The 23,585-nt window shown below is 43.2% G+C and overlaps 1 protein-coding gene across 1 annotated transcript; it reads left to right on the top strand.

Annotated features, from left to right (window-relative positions):
* Positions 1–5,590: 5,590 nt before the first annotated feature.
* Positions 5,591–21,866, top strand: aff3 (AF4/FMR2 family, member 3). Its single transcript, XM_070838742.1, has 19 exons — positions 5,591–5,768; positions 7,713–7,757; positions 11,295–11,369; positions 11,930–11,963; positions 12,081–12,138; positions 13,040–13,091; positions 13,751–13,785; positions 13,977–14,166; positions 16,395–18,371; positions 18,501–18,628; positions 18,716–18,878; positions 18,977–19,071; positions 19,194–19,257; positions 19,970–20,106; positions 20,215–20,286; positions 20,404–20,497; positions 20,629–20,678; positions 20,793–20,998; positions 21,159–21,866. The coding sequence occupies exons 1-19, from the start codon at positions 5,697–5,699 to the stop codon at positions 21,278–21,280; spliced, it is 3,669 nt and encodes a 1,222-aa protein (XP_070694843.1). The 5' UTR covers positions 5,591–5,696; the 3' UTR covers positions 21,281–21,866.
* Positions 21,867–23,585: the final 1,719 nt, after the last annotated feature.

The following is a 23,585-nucleotide window of genomic DNA, read 5'->3' as shown; positions in this document are numbered from 1 at the left end:
AGCCTGTGCAGGAAGAAAACAGGAGAACATGCAAATCCTAACACAAAGAGGGATGTGATGAGGACACACTGGGACACATTAGAGCTAAATTACTCTACTGTCTGAAAGAATAATAGTCAACTCTTTTGATAATCAATTAAAAGTAATTTGAGTCACTTTTCTAGCAGTGATGCCAAATATTTTATGGCTCTAGTTTAGTTGTGTATGTGTTATGTGTGTGTGTGTGTGTGTGTGTTGAGGAGGTGTAATAAAGCAAGAATACATAATCCAGCACTCTCATTGTGTTTGTTCTGATGCAAAAGGACAAATAAAACATTTATGATAAGCTACATATGACAGTCATGCAGGACCTGGCATGGTGTGAGGTTACAGCTCCACTTCTCACTCTGGCCACAGCGTGGGGCTGTCTGCTCAGCGTATACTGACATGGTTTCACCCACTGTTGCATGGATGCTGCCAAGGTCGTGAGGCACCTCTAGGTGGCCTATAACAAAGACCATACACAAGGTTATCAAACTCAGTAATGCCGGTTATCTCCTACAAATAATCTCTACTTAGCATTAATTAAGCATTGAATCAATTAAACAGTAGTAGCAGGAGCCCTTGGTTAGAATGTATTTGGTTGCAATGAAGGCCCAATACTGATGGCACTAAGAGATATCCATATGTATTAGACGTCATTACTGGCCCTTTTTTTAAATAGACTAACGCTTTATAAATCACTTCTAAGTCATTCATGCTATGCAGGTTATCCTCCTCTTTGTTTTTTAGCTCTTCAGTTCATAGAAAAGACCCTTTAATATACGACCGCTTTTATTCTGGTAGACGGCTGCAGAACATCTGAACCAGAATTGATTACAACTTATCAACATTTATATGGATGTAAAAATATTTAGTAATGACTTTTTAACATTTATAGCACAGAATGACTTGTTAACATTTGATGTGGCCTTATAAGGAACTAGTGCAGATGTGTTGAGGATTTATTATTGGATTGCCAACATTTTTTAGCATCACCATGAGGGATTTACAAAAATAACTTGGCAATCCAAAAGCTGTTCTGGTTAAAGGCTTACACCTGTATCTACGAGGTATTAGTAAATTGTTTATTAACTATGAAAAAAACCCATTAATTAGAGCCTTAATGAGAGGCGTCTTTTCAGAAAGTAATCTACCTTTGTCTCTCTACCTGCAGGAATCTGGAAAACCCACAGGATCTCCATGGTAACCAAAGCAAGCTGCAGGGATAAACAACGTAGCTCAGGCCCATTCGTTCTCTCCCAACGTCTCTCCATCTTCCCCGTTTAGGCTGTGTGTGTGAGAGACAGAGGAAAAAGGGAGAGAGTGAGTGTGTGTGTTGTCAGGAGGGACGACCCTTGAGACCGGCTGTGTACTAAACAGGCGGCGTCCAGGGATGCCGTTGTGCCTTTGAGGTCCTGTCGCCATGGGTTTGTATCCAAGGGTGCTACTGTGTGGCTGTGGAGACTTGCTCCGGGCATCTCTTATCCCTCCACTCCCTGAGCATCCCTACATTTGCACTCTGGTCCACAGGAAAAATACTGTTGTTTTTCTGCTCTCTCTGCTTCCTGGTTTGTGTGAGCATGCATGAGAAAACAGAATGATCCAGAGACAGATAGAGAGTTTCTGTAATCAGTTTAGTTAACACAGTTCAAAGAGAAGAGCACAGAGCCAGTCTGTACACTCAGTGGTCACTTTATTAGGTACACCTGTTCAATCTAATGCAATCCAAAACTGTCCGGTCTACTTTTATGATTCCTATCATAGAGGTGTTAAATTCAGTTATATGTTTTAGCAATGAGTTCATAGTTGGTGGTGGTGTTGTACTGGAATACACTATATTCAGAGATATTCTGGAACCAGCCAATCTTCCATTTTTACTTTAAAAAATGACCAAAACTGATTGAATCAATCATCCAAATTTTTCATCTAATCATCTAATCCAGTGTTTCCTAATCCTGGTCCGTGGGCCCTGCATGTTTTCAATGTTTCACTGCTCGAACACACTGGATTTAAATAGCCAGATGGTCATCAAGCTCTGCAGAAACCTGTAACTCATTTATTTGAATCATGTGCGCTGGAGCAGAGAAGCACTTAAAACATGCAGGGCCATGGACCTCCAAGATGGGGAAACACTGGTCTGATCGATTAGTATGAAAAGCTCGAAGTTTTTTGCCACTGGAGTCAGTTTGTATAGTAATGCAGGAGTAGTACCTCTGACTCTTACAGCACAACCCTGTAGTGATAAAAGGAAACACTGTGTGTGCAGATGTGGGAATGTACAACTAAAGAAGTGATCTTTGTCTCAGCATCAACAGTGCATGAAGACAGAAATATTCAAATTGTACTGACACATCTAATGACAATACACGGTGTCTCTCCTCAGATGGAGCATTTACTGATAGAACAACATTCACTGATTTCTTTTATTCCACAAACTGCTCTAAAGTTTTGCATCAAAGTTATGACTGGCAACAAGTTGATTATTATTATTTTTAAACCATGGGGTTTGTTGATGAGGTGTTCCTGCTGTTTAATCAATCAGCCTCGTAATGTGTGTCAAAGCATTTTTAATGCTGTGTGATGAAACTGATTCTAGTATCTAAAATGTGTGAGAATTTCCCTGTTTGTTACAGGTCAATGTGAAAGCCTCACACTTCACACATTGACAATGCTAACATGCTAAAGGGCAAAATATGTTGAGTTTTTATCTTTCTTATGAGTGCAGGGCTCATCTTAAACAGGTCCACAAGTCAATGTGCAGGAAACAAAAGAAACTCATACTCAAATGAAACTTCCCTTTGAAACACGGAAACAAAAAAGCCACAGACAAAACTGTGTGCACCCACACAAACACATAACCATTAGGTAGACCAGCAGAGCTGAGAAGAAGCAAGAGATGCAGTGAAGCTGGAATTAGATCTTTTGGTTACTACTGTATGTGAACATCCTGTATGCATCTTTGATCTCTTTCGTTACAATGCTAATCTATGAGAAAGTGTTGTGAACACGGACACAAAGTCTTCCTTTTGTCTCCTGGACTAAACTCAGTGTCTCACAGTTATCTGGGGCTGCCCCGACGTTCAGTCTTTAACAGGTGTCATAAACAAATAAGGGGCACTGTACTCTCAGGGCTGTGATGTCCAGACCAAATGCCAGAAATAATCAAGTGAAAATGCTCCCCTCTAGTCTTTCTCATGTTTTCAGGGGGGGCAGGTGGTTATGAGGAGGATGATGGTCCCTCATATCAATGCAGTGGCTGCTGTTATATATCAAGCTCCTTGTGTTTGCCTTCACTCCCCCACCCCAGAGCCATCTGAGCCAGAGAGACAGCTCATATTTTATCATGACAAGGCAAAATCCATGCAGCCCAGAGCCACTTCACACGCCAGAATGCATTAAGCAGAAATATGGATGGACTAGACAAGCGCACAAGGCCAAGACGTGGGAAGGAGAGATGATCAGATATACATTTTCTGCAGACGGATGTAGCCAACAGCAGGAACCAGCAACCTTCATTTTACTGAAGTGTGTGAATTACAAAAAAATCTCAACTCAAGTTCCTCTTAACCTCATGAGTTTGCTCAGTTGCCTTGAACAGTTCGTCGACTTTGCAGGACTCAGAGCACCATGACAACTCCTCATCCATGTTGACTTAAAAGCTCCTTCTTGAGACCTTGGTAACAAAACAAAATGAACTCAATGTTCTCTTACTTGCTTGTGCAGGAAAACAAATTTAAATGTTTACTGAAACTTCATTGGGAATCACTGACTTATACAGAGCTCAGCATACCTCTATGAATGTGCTCTGCCAGGTTGGGTCTCAGTAAGTAATGAAAGTGGTGTCATTTATCCTCAAGTGTATGACAAAAAAAAGTGTGTAAACTAAATTAAGAATTTACATTTAGAAAAAAGCTGTTTCCATTTTGCATTCTGCTTAAAGCTGCTCTAATCTTTTATACATTAACAATGAATCAAATGCCATTAAAAATGTTGCTCATAGGTTTGATTCAGTCTCATTGATCTCATTCCAGCAGCAGCAGCAGACAGTTATTCTCAACAAAAGACCTCTGGCCAGTAATGTTGACACCTCTGTACTTAAGTATAGTGGGAGAGTTAACTGTACATTTATGTTTCGACATGTAAAAAGCTGTGTTGGCAAGGAAACAATGGTGTAAAAGACATGTAAACATTTTTTACCTGTCGAGTTTCTGAATATCTTCACCCTGGAAGGAATTTTCCAAAAGGTTTGTTGTCAGTGACCTTAAGTGTTTGGTTTAGGATGAAGGGCACAGAAAAAGAAATATTTGGATTAGGCAGCGTTCACACCTACAATGAGGGTTAGGATATTTTTCATGCCATGCGCTGACATATGAGGTCAATGCAAAGGCCCACATGACCAAAATTTGTATGTCGTGCAAATTGAAATTATTAAAATTGAGCACGAAAAACAAAGTTTCTCTTTGTGTTCCTTGAGCATGTTTGGCTGCAGGCTTACTTGCATACTTCGGCATGGAGCGGATTTTGAAAAAAACCGAAACCGAAATTACCCGGGGAAAAACTTTCCCTCAACCCCAAACTTTCCCTGAAATAGTTCCCATTAGGGAGGAGGTACTTTTCAGATTACCCGGAATTCATGAGGGGCGGGGCTCTGTGCTGAAGGACGCTGATTGGTGGAACACACTTGCAGCGTTCCGCACTTCCGTGTTTAAGCTAGCGTGGCTGCAAGCTTGTTTATTTCATTTCTACAAGCTTCACTTAGTTTGTATTTTGATCAGTGTTTCCCCTACCATTATATTAGGGGGGTGTCCCGCCCCCCAGCGGCACCACGGTCTACAAGGTGGCACGTTTACAATTGTCCTCTGCTCTCAGTATCGCGCTACGAGAAGTAGACGGACGACGAGGTCCAGGCTCTTTTGAACGTATTTGCCGAGGAAGAAATTCAGCGGGACGACCGAGTCTATGGAAGAATAGCCAACAAAGAAAAGCTGGTGGAGTTAATGTAGAAACAAAGAAACTTAGGCAAGATTATAAGACGCTGAAGGACCACAACAGTCGCAGTGGGTCCGGACGACGTACTTTACGTCCCCCATACGTCATCAGCCTGATTTGAATAAATGTTCGGGAAACACAAACCACACAGATTACCAGGAGTTATTTTACCCAGGTAAATAAATCCCTGGTGATGAAAGTTCCTGGAAATTTTGATGGAAAAGGAGCTCTTGATGTGTTTGCAACATATCAACTTTATAACGTGACATTTTGTCAAATGCCCCCAAGTGGCCAAAAAAAGAAATAATGCAGATTTAAGGGCCCCATAATTCATAGCTTCGCCCCTGCAAAGGTGGACAAGTTGTCATAAAACTTATGTATTATATTTTATTATATTTTATTTTTAGCAGCTCTGAAAGGCTCTGACATCTTAATCCACCGGTGCTGAACGTCCACAGGGCCACTGTGAGTCGTGATCTCCGTGCGTGAGCTGCGTGTGTGTCATCTCTGACGTTACCGGCCCGCCCACACACACACACACACACTCTCTCTAACACACTGCGCGGAGGATCTAGAGAAGGAGCCGGTCTGCCTGCGTCAGGGACAGGGGGACCGCATCCCGCTGCTTTCAGCGCCAGTCCTCACTGGCATGGACCCCGGAGGAGAGCACTGACCATCCAGGAACCATGCCTACTGTGATCGGTGGCAAAGGGAAACTTTCCATTGTCTGTTTTCTACTCCGATGCGCTTATTCTCAGGTGAGAGTTGGTCGTATGAAGTATAGCCCACTAATAATGCAGAGTTACCAGTTTGTACCTGAGGTGCCTGTATTTTATGTGTGAAGAATGACCCTTTTTTCAGCACACTGGAATAAGATAATGGGATGATTTCTGCAGAGTCGTGCATTTTGTTCCTCTATGGTCATTAAGATTCAGTTTTCAGATTAAAAGTCTCTTCACATTCAGGCATTCAACACTTACAGAAGTGCTGAACAGAACCTAGAAATTAGCATAACTTCAGTATTTGCTGATATGTTAAGATTGTAACAGGTGGTTAGTTGTGTTGTTGGCTTGCATGCTGCTTGTTGCAGGTATGATGGGTTGTGTTTTGTTTAGCCCAGAGGGATGTCATTCATCAGGGTATTGCACCAGAGCAGCCTGTGATGCTGGTGGGAATGGTCGTGTGAAACACACTGCACATGTTAACATCCATACTAATGGCCCCGTTAGTGTAAGCTGAGGAAGCAGGTCTGACTTTAGCTCGTGCAGAGCCACAGGGAGGTGAAGTACTGGCTGTCTGTGTTTGTGTTTTTCATTTAGTGCCCTCGGCTTCATAACTGCCTTGTAGCTGTGATAATCAGACAGTTTTCACACACACAGTTTTCCATCCGCAGGCTTAGAGTCCAGCCACTCAGACACTGACCTTCGTGAGTCATGGAGTCATGCATGCAAGAAGAGACAGTTTCACACACTCACACACACACACACACACACACACACACACACACACATACACGTGCATGCAAGCTGCACCGCATACTCATTTTCTTACTTATGCTGCACTGAAGAGAGAGTGCAGCATAGAAATAAGAAGCAAATCACCAGAAATAAAAGGGAAATTGTGTGCAATAAAAATGTTCTTTAAACTGAGTAGAGAGACTGAGTAGAAATACAGAAATTCAGAACGGTGAAAAAAGTGAAAGTGAAAAAAAATCTAGCCTGATAAACATAGTAAGTGGTTACTAAATGAGGAACCAAAGGAAACATTTTTTTTGCTACTAATTTGTGCAGAGGGATCATCACACACAAAACTGACAGTAAGAATGAAACACAGGCCCACATATACAGAAAAGCACCTACGCACACAAGGGGAAGTGTGAAGTAATGTATGAAGTATTTGTCCTTTATCTTTAATGCTTGAGCAACATGTTTGTCAGCCTTTGTGCCAACAAGGTGAATTTGAATTGTGAGTTGAATTGCGAAAATGGGGGAAACGAGGGGGGAGGGAGAGAGAGAGAGAGAGAGAGAGAGAGAGAGAGAGGTAGATAGATAGATAGAGGGGGAGGGAGGGAGAGAGAGGCCACCCAACATGGATGGAAACTGAAAGTTGCTTGCAACAGAGTCAGCATCCGTCTGATCATCTGCAGCTGTGATTTCAAAAATATGAGTCACCAACGAGCTTCAGCCTCCTCACAACTCTCACAATTACTGTGTGTGTGTGTGTGTGTGTGTGAGTGTGACTTGAGGGTTACAGTACAGTGCCACACTGTATTGTGATCGTTAGTGCAAAAAGGCGGGAAGCAGAGTGCAGAAGGTGATTTTTGTACCATGTATGTATATTTATGTGTGTGTCTTGTCTTTGTGATGGCGACTCAAACATGAAAGTTCACGTATGGAACAACGGATAGTGAAAGAAATATGTAGTTTATTTGTGAGAACAAGTGCACAGCTATATTTGCTGTTGAACGAGCAGAAGTGTGTCTTCTGTCTGAATTTTAGATGAGACACACACGGGACTTTGGTGTAATGCAAATGTTCAAATACGGTGTGTGTGTGTGTGTGTGTGTTTGCAGTGGCTCTCCCTCCATGTGCTTGTCTACTCTAGTTAATGACCGGACTTGTGTCTGTTGTTCTGATGTGTCGGTTGTTCTGATGTGTCGGTCTTAGCTTCCTCTGATCACTCCTGTCCTTCTCTTTGCACAGGTAACAAGAAGCCAACACAACAGCTGTGCCAAAGATATTCTGGAGGTAAGGAATCACTTTTGGTGGGTTTTTTTTTTCATTGCTTGGCTTTGATAATTGATTCTTCTTCCTTATAACATGCAGCTTCACTAATAGTCACAGTAGCATGAATTGACTTTAAACCTGCGCACTTATTCAGCCCCTTTTAAGTTTATCAAGTCGTGTTATTATCAATGTAATATTATTTCAGTTTCAGTATTTAAGTTTCATTTCATTCATTTATGTAATTTACACCAGTAGCACAAAGGGCTCAGGGCGGCATCTAGCGATTATTTTCACTACTGATTGATCTGTTGATTATTTTTCTAATTATTTGATTAGTCATTTATTTTATGTAAATGTAAAAAAAATGTCCATTTAAATTTCCCAGAATCCAAAGTGACATCTTCAAATATCCGGTTTTGTCTGACCAACAGTTCAAACCCCACAGATCTTCAATTTGTTATGAAATAAAAGATAGAAAAGTCTGAGTTGCTGGAATTAGAGAATTTCTGTTAATAATGCAATAAAGGAGTTTTGGCTGAAAAATTTATTTAATCTATTAATTGATTATTAAAACAGTTGCAGGTCAGTGTTCTGTTGATCAGCCACTCAGTTTGTAATCTTTTCAGCTTTAACAGACATCTCTGAGCTGTCTCTACTTATTATTCGTGTTAAGTTGGAGGTGTTACAAAGCAGAGGATCGCTGCTCCCTGCGTCCTGTCACTGATGTGGGACACATGCTGTAGGAGGTGCGGAGGAGCAGAACAGACGTACAGAACGTGGGATGGGGAAGGTTGGGAGGAAGATAGCAACACATAATGCTCCACCTGGGAGAGCTTGTTGTTGTCGGAGGAGGAAAGCGGCGAGGGCTGGTGCTGTGTCCTTGGTGACTGAGGGAGGGGAGATAACGAAGTCAAAGGATGCATAGAGAGAGGAAACACTTGCCCTCCGGGGCTTACTGTCGAGGATGGGAAGAGCAGGAGAGGAAGAGAGAAGCCTTAGAGCCACTTCTCAGATTCATAAAAATCCGTTATTTGATGAGCATCTTTGGATTAGATTGAATGAAATTGGAAACAATCCTCAAAGCAGAATCCCGGTAAAGTTAAAGTTGCGCACCCACACACTTAACACGTATTTGCTTTCTGGCTGAGAGTTAGATGAGAAGATGGATACCACTTTCATGTTTGGACACTAAATATGAAGCTATAGCCAGCTTGTTAGCTTAGCTTATCTTAGCATAAAAACTTGAAACAAGGGAAACAAGATCTGCTTAAAAGTATATGTCATATTCTTTTCTTTTTTTTGCGCACACACACGTGCGCACACACACACACACACACGCACAAATCCTCAGACATCCTAGCTGATAAAACAAGACCTTTTCCAGAGCTTGCTCTCTGTTTTGCCAGTCAAGAAACCTCCTGCCCTCCCTCACCCAATCATTGTCACACACATATACATCACCCTGAGGACGGAACCAGAGCTGAGGAACCAGATCCTGCTAAAATGGTAAATGAATGGTAAAAAATCAGGCCATTTTGTCAGCATCCATGAGGCCTGGTTTGTCTGAGTGTGATTGCGGGCAATCTAATCAGCAGAGATTATAATCAGAGCAGGAGCAAAGACAGCGTGCTGTGGACGCAGGGCTGTCTCCATGTGGATGGTTTCTTCTCGAGTATGTGGCAGAGAACAAATAAAACATGGGGTTAATTTTTTATAATAGTCCAAGTGGATAATTATATGTAATCTTCCCAGACTCTTCTGTCTTCCCTCGGGGTGAGAAGTGGCACATACACATATGCACAAACAGACAGTGTCACTGTCGCTCAGCTGTGAGCATCCACCACATGTATTAGAAATACATGAAAAACTTTATCCTCTTTTATTTATCTTTTTTTAAATTTCATATTGCATCAGGATTTAATCTGCATTAAGAAACACAGTAATCATAATGATTGGCAGATGGCAGACATGATTTTTGGAGAATATCTGTAATCGTGTGCAGGATTATTAGGGATTTGGGAAAGGATGGGGGTGGTGACTGTAAAGTTTTGGCCATAAAAATGTATCTTGTTGCTGTAGCACCACCTCGGTGAAATACCATCAACTTTTGTGTCGAGTGGTTAGGCGTCTCTATGTGCGGCTGCAATTCTACCGTCATTTAAGAGTTGAATAACTTTATTTTGGGGTGGCTGCAGTTACAACCAACAGTAATTTAATTAATAGTTTGAAATTAATGTTTTGATTATTTTATTGAAGGTTCACAAATCTTTTAGTCCGTAAAAAGTTAAAAGTTATCGCAAATGTCCATCATAAGTTAACTTAGCATGAAGTGATGCCTTAAAATAGCATATTTTTTCTTAATGTATTCAACATCAATACAAAAATGAAGAACAAGAAAATCTTCATATTTGCAAGATTGCAATCAACACATTTTCCATATCTTATTTTAGAAGTGAGAAAAATGACTAATCAGTTACCAAATTTGTCCTTGAATGTCAGAGACCTTTAGTATACAACTCACTGTCCAGACAAGACCTCTTTGGGTCACTTTTTGCCGTCACAACAGCTGACACTGTAAGTCACTGCAGTGTCTTAACAGAGGACTTTCAGGTAACAGTGCAGTTACTGCATCAGTGTTTTCTGCAGCTGCCCAGGGTTGATGCATAGATGCTCCTTTTAGTTCCTTCCTTCCACGGTCCTCCCATGTAATTGCTACCTCTTGTACCCTACAGCTGCACTGTGATTTCAACTGTTGCACCAGATACTGATGACTACTTGATGTGGTCCTGAGCCACCTGACACCTTGTATGATTTCCCCAGGGCTGCCTGATAAGCTACAAATGTTTTGATGAGCTGTCTTCTGTGTTCTCGTTCACTGATTGCACACCTTTGGGAGTGCCACTTTTTAAAAGCTGAGAACCTCAACAGCCTAGTGATACTCAGACCTATCCTCCAAGAATGCAAAATTATGCCTTTTCTAAGTTTACTAGATCATGTGATGTCTAATTTGTTCAAAATCAAAACAAATAGAGCTGCTGTTAGTTACTGCAGTAATACAGCTGCTGCTGCTGGAGAGCCAGGGTGTCACTGAGTGAAGATAGCCATAAACAAATACACTCTCCAAAATAGGAAAGGAAACTATGAGACATAAAAACAAATAGGTGAAAATATAGCAGATGCTTGAAATGCTGGGAAAAAGATACAGCTGGCGATCAATCAAAAAGAAACAAAATGATTGCACAGGAATCTTGACGCCACCACAAAGTACACACTCCCACACCAGCCACGTAACACACACCTCCCAGCCTGCAGCCAACACTAGAGCCTGAGACCAACCCATTTACAGCCAGTCACACTCCCCCTGGTGGGCAGGAACCGTGCTGATGATAAGCACTGTGTGTGTGTGAGTGGGAGCGATAAGTTACTCCTAAATGAAAGTAAAGTAAAGAAAGTTTGAATGACAGATTTAGGGTGCCTTGAGTTTCTGTTTGTGAGGACCATCAGTTATAGTGGCATCTAGCAATTCACCTTTGACCCCACCTCCCTTCTGCTGCACAGGACATGACTCAGTCCTGGCCGTCCCAGCAAGCCTTAGGGGGTGACCAGGCCCAGCGGATCCTATACAACTCTAAGGTATGTGTGTGTGTCTGTGTGTGTGCTATATGTGTGTTTGTTGTGTATTTTTTTATCATTAAAGGGGAATTCCATCAATTTTACATATGCCTGTAATATTGTAATGTGAAAAAAGTTGGATAAAACCGTTTGTGTCTCCAAAGGGAGCTGCGCTAAGTCCTATAAACTGCCTCAAGTGATGTCATTTGAGTCAGCGTCAGTTGAGACTTGTTTAAAAATTGAAGTTAGAAAGAAGTGAGTTTGCCAAACCTCTGCAGCCCCGTTCCTCATCCCTGCTCGAGCCTAGCGATTCGAGGCTACATTAGCCGCTACTAGCATGACACACCTGGATCTCAAAAGCGAACTGTTGGCGGTCACGTTGCATTGTGGGTAATGTAGGTGCCAGGTTTTGACAAGGAACAAGAATGCATGGGACAAAAAGGATGATATCTCTGGCTGTGCTGCATCGATTTGGATTTCGACAGTGTTATTCTATAGTGCAACACTAAATCAGTGGCCTACTCTTATCCATGTAAATAAAGATTTTTGCTCATTACCTTTTGTTCTCTCTCTTTCCCAAGGAAGCAAAACTACCGACTACACAGCAAAGGCAAAGTATGTGCTCACTGACTAAGTTTGCTTATCTGATATGTGCAGTAATTTACGATTTGTGCTCTGTTATGGCTTGCTGTCTGTTTTTCAATATGTTTTCTCCCTCTCTCGCTCTTGAAGGTCGGGGGGATGTTCAGCTGCGAATGACCCACCAACCTCACGTGGCACCTCACAAATCGTAAGTGGGACATGAGGAAACCCGATCCACCGAAGGTCATCAAGCCTGAACTCCCGCTGTGGCACGCACACACATGATATAATATATCACACACATAATTTGTATTTTCGTCTCAGCAGCTTTTGTAAATTTAGATACAAATCATCAACATCATGGGCTTTAAAGCCACAGGGAAGAGCATTAAAGATAGAGAATTTCACATACAGTGTCAGTTCACAGTGTTTCATGCCTCATAACACATGTCAGGTCAGAGGCCAGTCACATTCTGGAAAGCTGTCAGTGGAGACCGATGTGCTCCTGTTTGTTACCTCTTTACATCCTCTTTTTAGTGTGAAACACATGTTCACCGTTGTAAGCCAGCTGCGTCTTCCACATTACCACACAACCTTTGTTATGTAACACAGCAGTTTTATGGGAGTTAACATTCCCAAAACATTTGGAAGAAGTCTTTTTTTTTTTCTGCAGTATTTAAGCACATTTTGCAATCTGACTGAACCGTGTTTAGTTACATATATTAGCAAGACAAAATCAGTAGATTAGTACAGTAGATTAAGAGCATTTTAATGAAATTGTCCGTATGAATCTTTATTGGTTATTGTTATGTTGGAGGTCATTTTAACATCTTATTATAATTATTTTAACTGTGGATGTCTCAATATGAAAGTCTCTTTGTTTGATATTGTCACATTTCAGCCATATCAGCCATGATGTGACCAACCCACTTTAATACAATCTCTTCACAGTGATATAAACAGATTTAAGATTTGTCGTATTAGATCAGTTTTCAGCGTCTGCAGATTACCTGAGTTGAGACATCAGAGTCGGTCCTGTGACCTTGGTTGTTGCATTTCTTTTGGAAACCCAACAGTGTGTGATATTTGTTTTGTTTCTTTTCTTACAGCATGCTTGCTGATGACCTGAAACTGAGCAGTGATGACGATGACACTCACAGGGTAGGTGATACTCTGCGATCACTACATTTCAAAGTAGTTTGAAGATGATATTTCTATATTGTTTCTTTATTATTAATGGTTAATAATAATAAAAACATTAGCATTGTTTTCTTGGTCGGATAAAACCAGTTGTTGATTTTGTGAATGTGGATGATGCTTCACTACATTTGCTGGTCACAACCAGTATGAGACATTTTTATCAAGACACCTATTACTAGAAGATGGATGTTTTGTAAGACAACAGTGTCTTAACATCTCGTGTGTTGGGCTTGATATGTGGCATGACATAGAAATAAAAACTAACAAACTACTATAAGTTGTTTTGACTGAAGTTGCACATGTCTCTGCATGCTTGAGTTGGCGGACAGACATTGAGAAAAAGTGTGAGATGACAGGGTGAGAGAGTGAAAACAAGGTAGAGATTATGACTGGAGTGTTGGGCATCTCTTACCTGTTTTTCTGGTAGTTTTTAATGTTCACCCTTCGGCAGTTTGGCACGGTTGGCACGGTTAAAAGCTGTTTTTAAAGCTGTTTCTATATTTGCAACCAATTATATTACGATGTCAAGCGGCAGAAGTGACAGATCAAGTGCACATCTAGTTGTTCATTAACCTGCTGTGGTGGATGATACGTTTTTTTTTTGTTTTGTATCCTTAAAGGCAACTCATGAGTCAACGTCTTGGGATGGACACAGGTACTTGAGTAAAAATATCATGTGTGCATATTGTTTTTGCATGACTGTTTGTCTGGAAACATCAGTGAAAGTGTGAATTATAAGCATCTGTCTGCCTGTGTGTGTGTATCTGTGTGTGTGTGTGTGCGCTCCACTCGGCTGTGTACCCACGCTGACCCCTCTCTGGTGTTTGTGTGTGTGTTGAATGACAGCCTGTCATCACAGCGAGCGCACACACATGGCAGGCGGGTGAGACATTCCAGCTCGGACTCTTCGGGCTCAGACTGCACCGCTGAGTCGGGCAGCAGCAGCCTTCACTCCCGCAGCCCCAGCCGGAGCCCAGAAGTTCACCCAGATCCTTCGTCGCCTGCCAACGCGCAGCCGCCATGCGACGGCAAGGAGGTACCAGCGCTTAGCCGCAGCCTCTCCCTCTGCCCTCTGTCCATGTCTCGTTTGTGTGTCTCTTCCTGTGGTTGTGTGCCCTCTAGGGAATTCTCTACGGGGAGTGGGGCCTCGAGGCAGTTGACGGCAGGTGTGGGGAGGGACAGAGGAAAGAGGAATTCATGTGAGTTGGAGAGGAGAAGGAGGAGGAGAAGAATTGGGGGGGGGGGCAGAGGGACAGCCTTGGGAATTAGTGTCTGGGTGTCATGTCAACAGGCCCAGTCTTAAGGAGGAAAGCCCTCAGGACATGGAAATCATCAAGGCTTGAGCTCATGTTGACATCTACAACTAGAGTTACCTTCTCCTTCTGAACAACAGCGCTCACAGAGAATGTGGACTACTTGCATATTATCATCTTCGATAAATATTTTAGTGCTGAGGTGTACAGCATGGTGGGTATGATGGGCTTTTGGAGGTGTGGGGCATTGTGGGGGCTGGTTCGAGACGTGTGCTATGTGGGGAATGAAGGAGAAACCTGCTCCTCTTTTATGAATGGAGGGCCCTGTACGACATAGCGGACCGTATTACTAAACATGCACTACATTGGGCCCCTATAGAGAGGGAGGGAGTGGTGTGTGTGTCTGGGAGGTGGGGGGTGCACACCATGTGTTTTTCATTTACGTGGACTGTTTAAATGTCTCCCAAGGAAGAGATGGGGGTTGGAGTTATGGAAGCAGCAAATCCAGAGTTCCAGGTAGTGAGAGAGAGAAAGAGAGAGAGAGAGAGAGAGAGAGAGAGGGAGAGAGAGAGGGAGGGACAGAAAAGAAGGAGGGAGGGCAAGCTGAGACGGTACAAGAGATGCAGTGTCTTCTCTGGAAAGAGGGCAAGGGATGTGGGAAGGGGGGGGGGTCACTGTTTGACTTGAGGAGTAGAGCTTTAATTTAGCTCCTGGTCAGCGAAGAGAGAAAAAGAAAACTTAAGAGAGAGGAAGAAGTTTGCTCTCTGGCCGTGAGTATCCTCTTCTTAAATTTGGGTCAAAAACTTTTCTCTTGTGTTCTTCACATTCTTACGGTTACCGAGCCAGTTGTTAAGCAAACACTAAGTGAGTCATTTGGCATAATTGGATGGGGGTTGAGCTACTGTAAGCACAGATGTGGACTGTGAGACAACGCAGTAAGTAGGCTATTGAAAGGAGGTTATAATGTCAGCTGGAATTTTTATTCGACTGACATTTTTTTGGACATGAGTCACAATCCACGTTCATCATCTGGACTTTTAATTGTGCTAACAGCAGCCGAGTCAGTGAGGCGTTTGCTATGTGCAGTGGTTGTGGTGCATTTTAGATGGTTCTCCTGCAGTGTGGGAATGTTGTGGTATGTGCACACACACAAATATGTGTCACTCCTCACATGGTCATGGTTATGGTATGTGATCCTGCATTCTCTGCTTGCAACTAGTTAACTCTTAACTAGTACCTAAACAGACCTGTGTCGTGTGTCAATTTTGTGTTTAAGTACAATTTTGAAGTGTTTGTACTTTACTTAGATATTCACTTTTTTGTCATCCTTTGCCTTCACTAGTTTTATACTTGGATTTAATGTCTTTTCTATTCTAATCTTATATAATTTATTCTAGTAATTAAGATTTTTTTCAACGTTAAAATGATCATAATACAAAAATATCCTTGTTATCAAGCTATTTTTGTCTCTAATTGAGTCCTAACCCCTTATTTTCTTAAAATGTGAACAAATGCACCAGTGCAGTAAGAATGTTTTGGCTTGTTTTCAACACAGTTTCTTAAGTCAAGTTTCAGTTTTCATAATTCTAGTACAGAGACACACCTTATACTTAGACACAGTTAGTGCAGTAGGTGGTTTCATTTCATTTTAAAACAGGATGACATTTAACAGATTTTTTAGCCAGAAATATCTAATTAAAAAAAAGTCTGCTTACACATTAATACGTCACTAATAATAGTCCAATGATATAATCTATAACTTCCTTTGACACTTTAAGTAAATGTTGTTGAAAATGCTTGTTTATATTTTTAATGTCAGACTTTTACTTGTAACAGTATTATTTCATATTGCTGTATTATGACTTTTAGTTAAGGGAAGAAGGAAAGGAACTAACTAAACTTCTTCCACCACTGCATGTGTATTTGTAAAGCTCACCTATAATAGCAAAGATTCATTTTAAATTAATCTTCTTCATGTTTGACATTTGTTGTCTTTTTGGGCTTTCTTAAGACTGATCAACCCTCTGTTGCCCAGTGGCAATTGGATAAATGGTTGAAGAAGTCCCAGAAAAAATCTGCCAGCAGCAAACAAGATCCCTCCCAGAGCATTTCAGGACACCATCGCTCTCCCCACACACAGAGAGCCCCATCACCAGCCAGATCCTGGGACAGCAATCAGGAATACAGCCCGAGCCAAAGCCCTATTCCCAGCCCACAGTTCAATTACAGCCACAACAGCAGCCCCCTACCCAGCCCTGGATATAGCTTCTGCCCTAGCCCCAGCCCATTTCCCAGCACCTGCCCAAGCCCCAGCCCTAGCCCGACGCACCGCACGATCCCCAGTCCGGCTCTAAGTGTTTGCCCCAGTCCATGTGGGAGCCCGAGAGCTAGCCGTAGTCCTAGCCCTATACCCAGAGACCCTCCAAGGAGCCCTAGTCCCAGCCTACCTGCTCCTTCCAGGGTTTGTCACTATCCTGAAGTTCAGAGTCAGAACACACAACCTAGCGTACCAGCCAATCCCCACAGGACAAAAAACAGGTCATGGATTGCCCCAGTGCCTAACACCGACACCAAGAGCAAGCCTACAAACAGTACTCATCTTCAACCAGCTCATCAGCACAGGCCCAAGACTCGACCCACGCAGGACCAAGACCAAACCCAAAACAAATCCAAGGCTTCTGCTGTTTTAAACTCTAATCAGTGTCCCGGCCACAAATCCAGACCCAAGCCCAACTTTCATCCAAGTTCTAAACAGCTCTCTGAGGCTCCCAAAGCCAAACACACATTGCGTTTTGAGCAAGTCCTGAGTAGTGGATCCAACCACAACTCTAACCACAAGCCCAGGCCTTCGTTTCAATCTAGCTTACAACACAGCCCCACAAGAGCAAAGCACTTAGTTCCTACTAGTCGTGAAACCAACTCTGGTCACTCCCAATCTACCTCTAAAGCTGCCTCTAATTATAACACTGGGTTGAACTCTAGATCAAACCCGAGCCTAAAACCTAGGGCCAAGTCTCCTGTGCGTGTTAACCACACAAAAACAACTCCGAAGAAACCCCAGTCCAAGGAACAGGAGGTGGAACGCAGAGGAGACCGTCTGACCCAAGCAGAGGGGAGAAAGCACGAGAGAAAAGAGGGCAGACATAAGGAAAAACAACAGGGGAAACCGGAGAGAAAGGAAGACAGGAGGCTGGCGGAGGAGCAGCTGCTGAGACGTCCCTGGATCCAGAGTTCGGCAGACGAAGAGGAGGAGGAGGAAGAGGAGGAGGGAGGGATAGAGAGGCATAGGAAGAGCGAGGAGCCAGCAAGAGCGGAAGACAGGAGGAGGCGAGAGCAGCAACATAGACGCGAATGGCAAACGGTTCAAGCCAAACAGAGACTGCCCACCAACACCGAGCATCACCGCCTTCAAGACAACTCACACCACCAGGGGAGGGCAAAGAAGGGAGGGAGGAGTGAGGAGGGGAGAGAGTTGCAGCGAGACCCATCACCTCCTGTGTCACGTTCCCCAACTCCTCATAGATCGTCCTCCTCATCCTCTGCCTCCTCCTCTTCAAATTCAGATTCAGAATCTGAATATCAAGCTCCGATCACCAAGGTCCCAGCAGACTCTACGTCTAACAAGAGACTCGGCAAAAGGGCACAGCGAGGCCCAGGCTCGACTGACGCCAGCAGGCCGAAGGTGGTGCACTCCAGAGGACCCACGTCAGGTAATACGAGTGAGGCGCAGCAGAGTGAGGGGAAGCAAAAACTCTACACCTTAGTCCCGTTTGGGCGAGGTGACAAGGCTGCAGCACCGTCCCAGCGAGGACTCCGAAATCTGGTGGTGCAGATTGACCTCTGTCTTCTCAAAAGGGTCCCGGACAGCACGACTAGTTCGCCTGTTAAAAAACCCTCGTCTTCATCAACCAAGGACAAACAAAAGGAGGCTATGAAACACCTGTATGTCCCTGAGACTGGAACGAAAGACAGCAAAAGGAAACGCAAGGTAGACAACGTTATATATATTCTTCTCTGTTTGATTTGTGTGTCTTCGCACGTTTTCATGTACGAACTCATGGCAGAAAGCATCGATATAAGTGTGTTCTTTAAAGCATATGTGTTTGTGTGTGACCAGCTGGAGAATGGTGCGTCTCACAGAGAAAGCAAGAGGAGTATTCCTTTAGCAAATGACCGCTCGGGCCACAAAGAGTCTTCATCTCACACAGCTGAGCACACCTTTGTGACGGAGACCACACACAACGGGTAAGAAAACACCAGACACACACCGCCTCGTCTCATATCCACACACACATGCGCCATCGTGCGTAATGTGGCTATGTGTACTCGCAGGTACCTGGAGGAGTATTTGGACAGCAAGAGGCCATTGTCTCCCCTGTCTCCACTGTCCGACAGCCCCGAGTCCACCGAGCCCCCCTCCAAAACAAAGACGTCAGAGCAACATCACGTCCATGTCCACAAGAACAGAGACAAGAACAGAGATGCTGCCATAAAGGTAATATGAAGAAATATGTGTTCAGATCATCCCATCTTCATTGCTATTTCTTACAGCTTTTTGGGTTTATTTCACCTCGCTTTGATCTGTGCACTCAGCCCAAGATGGAGGTGGAATGTGTAAAAGTGTCAAGACCTCTGTCCGAGTCCTGGGGCCCTGCCGGACACAGGGGGACCGTACCGAACCCTGAAACGTGAGCAAATCAAACGAAGTCCGCACAGCTTGATGTTTGTCAGATACAGACTCACCAGACATCTGTGTATCGCAGCCTACTGGTGACATACAACACTTTTGTCTTTCCATCCATCTTCCCAGTCCACACCATGCTGAGTACTACTTACATGAAGCTAAAAGGATGAAGCACCGCGCCGACGCTATGGTGGGTCCTTGATCATTGATAGAATATCAGCTGTCGGCAGTGAAGGAAAAGTGGGATGTTGAAGTCATTTAAGTAACAAGCAGACAAAACTGTATTTACAAAGCAATGTTGTCTCCAGGGAAAATATAATGTGTTACACAGAGAAACATACAATATACTATATGTATACATTTCATGTTGGTCAACCAGAAGGCCTGTGTCAACTGACCTGCATGTTGTCATTTATGGCTTTAAGATCCAGAAGTAAGAAAATGTTTGTGATCAAGTATTTGGCCCACAGTCTTTTTAGGTAGACCTGTGTGGAGGATGCTGCATTATTATTATTATTATGGCACCTACATAACAAACGACTTTGTAGTATAACGAACTAAAGATTAATATCATTATGTATTATGCAATTAATGTATATTTTTCTTTAGCTGTTGTCCAACAGTAGGATATCTGCCATCTGCTCAAAACTAGAAATATTTGCCCAGATAGAAACTAAAGTTTAAGCCACTTTGCTGAGCCCAGGGAGCAGACTGAACATACGTGAATTAAGAGGAAGAGAAGACGCGGTTGTTAGGAAGCACCTTTGATGGAGCTTGGTTTGCTCCTGGTTTCTCAAGACATTCTCAGCTAATTCTTGCTTGTTCTAGACACTTCAGACTGACACATTTAAGTATTCCTTTAATATTCACTCCCATCTCTGCCTGTGTTGTCTTTTTCTCAGGTGGACAAGCTGGGGAAGGCTGTGAATTACATTGACGCTGCTCTGTCCTTCATGGAATGTGGGAAAGCAATGGAGGAAGGGCCACTAGAGGCAAAATCTCCTTATACCATGTACTCAGAGACGGTAGAGCTTATAAGGTGAATGACACATACTCGAGTACTTTGGGATTTGGACAAGCAGACACTCACAGACACATACATATACATGAACCGCAGCTTCATTGTTAACAGGCCTGTGCTTTTAAGGTACGCAATGAGGCTGAAGAGCCACTCTGGCCCTGGGGCGAGACAGGAAGACAAACAGCTGGCGGTTCTGTGGTGCGTATGCCATCTCCACTGTTTATACCTCATCTATCATCACGCTGAAGGACGTGCTTTTTGAGGATGATTTGTGGCCTGTCCAAGTCTCCCTGACACGAGCTTGTGTGCCCACAGCTTCCGATGCCTTGCCCTCCTTTACTGGCAAATGTTTCGTTTAAAAAAGGACCATGCACTGAAATACTCCAAAGTTCTGCTGGACTACTTCAAGGTATATCTGAAAACAACTGTTCTGATTCTACTGTTTACAGGAAATTTCAGTGTGGTTAAATTTCTGGACAGATTCTGGTAGAAATGCTTGTAATTAGATGACTTTTAGCCTTGCGTATGGTCTCATTACAGAGTTCTCCCAAAGTGCCTTCTACACCACCCTGCTGGAATGACTCTGGGAAGTAGGTGGATAATAACTTTTTATTATAGTCTGTTACATTCATTTGCTGTGATTACAGCCGCTGAGCCTTCATTGATCACCATTACTCTGTTATACACGTGTGTTTAACTCCCAGGGGTACAGGAGGACCCCCTTCCTCACTCTCACCCAATGCCAAACACCTCAGACAGGGTTCACACGGGGGCAGCGCCTTCCCCTCTCTCATCAGCATTCCCCAACGTATCCACCAGATGGCAGCAAATCACCTAAACATTACCAACAGTGTCCTGTACAGCTACGAGTACTGGGAGGTGGCGGACAACCTTGCAAAGGAGAATAAAGGTATGAGAGCTCCTCTGGGCCGCACAGACACATCCAGTGTGTGAGATGGGAAAAAAAGCTTCACATATTTACATGAGAATAAACCACATGCATCAAACGAATCTGTTTGAACACCCATGAAAAAAGGTTTTAAGGGTGCTGTCTTCCTTTCTTGTTACAGAGTTCTTCAACTACTTGAATACTTTGTCCGGGCCTTTGACTCTTCACAGTAGCATCGCTCACGCAGTCCAATACACCAGACAGGCTCTTCAGTGGATACGCATTAGTGCCAAACTTGACTAACAAAGGGAGGATTTAATTTAACCTGCCACCTGGATCTCCATTAGCCTTATTTGGAAGAGACTAAATTCTGGATCTCTATGCAGCTGACAGCGCTGATGATACCTGCTGAGCTGTGTGAAATGGAGCTGGATGAAGTCCCGTGGAGCCTTCTTTTCCTCGCAGGATGCCGTGGTGCTCGCCATCCAGGTCTCACCGTGTGTGAAGCCTTTTGATGGAGCAATCCTGTAACGTCTCACAGATGAACTACAAGCACCTTCTTCCTCATCGTTGGATTAATCTGAAGAGTTGTGGAGCGTTATGGGTTTGAAGCCTCATTATTTGCCAAATCTGACAAAAAAAAACAGGACACATATATTGCTGTTATGTGCAATTCCATGTGTGCAACCTTTTTCATACTTTGGAATTAATCTTCCAGCAGACTGGGGGCCAAAACAGGAAAAAAGACCAACCAATCATATACCACTTTCTCCAAAGAAGGACTCTTTCATGCATCCTTTTCTAATGACTCTTCTTTTTGAACCGCTGATATTTTCACTTGTATGCATTTTTACTGTGCAATATTTGACGGACTATCTGTTTTTAGAGAAAAAATAAAAAACGCAAGAGAAAAAAACAAGTTGGTGAGTCTAGTTGCCGACATTCAAGGTCTAATGTGAAATGCACTTTTGTGCCTGTGTTGAGAGTTTGGATGAAGAATGGAGTAGAAGATGCCACTCAGACTTTCTTGGGTCTGTTTCAGGATTATGCATTTTACATTTCCAGCGTCTTAAAACACTTTTTTAACATATACTTTTTTTTTTTTTCCATGAATTGCAATTTACAGTTTATGATAAATGAAATTATAATCAAAATGGTTAAGTTAGACAAACAGAACAAAGCAAACAAGACAAAATGGCGACAAACAGGTTGGATACTAGTTGTATTTCTGTACCTTAAATATATGTACATGTACATTTACTGATACATGTACATAAATACACACCAAGCTTTTTACAACACAGGCACCACGGGCGCATCACTATCAAGGTGATCATTTGAAGATGTGGGCAGTGATTCAGAGCTACAGACGTGTGGCATTCTGCAGATACACGCAGTAAGATAAACTTTCGCACTGTGACTTTAGCTTAGTTTTCAGTAAATATCTATTACCAACGATGCCCCAAACACACAAAGTGATCCTGGATCAAACCTGGTTTTTACTTCACCTCTCACAGATTTCCTCCTCGAAGTTGGGAACAATTAACAACAATCATCCATCAGTGTTTGAGAGAAGCGTCTCATTAAGTATCCTGCGCTTATTGTCTCACAGTATCTTTTTAATTTCATTACATCGATCATAACTTTGTTGGCAGGGCGTTTTCTAAGCCAGTCATCCATGTGTTAATGCGTTGATGCATTTGTCTTGATTTGTTTCTCTCTCACACACACACACACACTTTCACACACCGTGCCGTGTGTGTGTGTGTGTGTGTGTGTGCGCGTGTGTGTGTGTGTGTGTGTGTGAGATCCCCCTGTCTCTTCACACTCACACATCACTCTCTGACTCTCTCCATCACTGCTAATATCTCCTGCTGCAGAAGTCACGCATGAAACTTCAGCATCTGATGTCTGGTACCATAGCAACAGAGAACAACCAATGAGGGGGCCCCTCGGGACACGATAGCATCCTACTTCCTTTGATTCAGTAAAATGGGTCTATAGGCGTTTTGCTGCTATATTTAACTCCTTCACACCAACCTGCAGTGTGTATTTAAGCAGGCCAACAGATCTGAGACTTTTCCCCCATGTTGTACCATTACTGTATTATTTTCTGATATTGGCTCAGCATGATACTCCTCTGCATTCACTGAGCTCCTGATATGCTGATATCAGCTGTGACATAAATCAGAAACGTGCTGCTGTTCTTTCTGCCCGTGCGGGGTTATTATTATCTCCACGTGAGGTGGACAACCATGCTCACATGATCCTGTCGTTAATCTGCACGTTTCGTTTCTCTGCGTCACGGCCGTCAGTGCCTGTGTGCCGGGCGTCTGAGGACAGGCGAGCCCGGAGCCAGACAGCGCACACACACACACACACACACACACACACACACACACACACACACACACACACACACACACGGGGGAAGAAAATGAACAAAAAGATCCTAGACTGCTCTTGGTTGGCTGTCTGCTGCAGGGAAGCAGGCGGTGTGGGCGCACAAACAATCCTGCTTTAAGCCAATGAGACATTTTCATTCAGAGGTGAACAATCAGTCTCCATCATCACAGCCTCACACCCACAGCAGTCGTGTTCACGTCGA

Source organism: Pempheris klunzingeri, chromosome 10 (assembly GCF_042242105.1).
Source record: "Pempheris klunzingeri isolate RE-2024b chromosome 10, fPemKlu1.hap1, whole genome shotgun sequence".
In the NCBI taxonomy this organism is placed as follows: Eukaryota; Metazoa; Chordata; class Actinopteri; order Acropomatiformes; family Pempheridae; genus Pempheris; species Pempheris klunzingeri.
The sequence above is the reverse complement of the archived record's forward strand: the minus strand, read 5'-3'. Positions and strand labels throughout refer to the sequence as shown.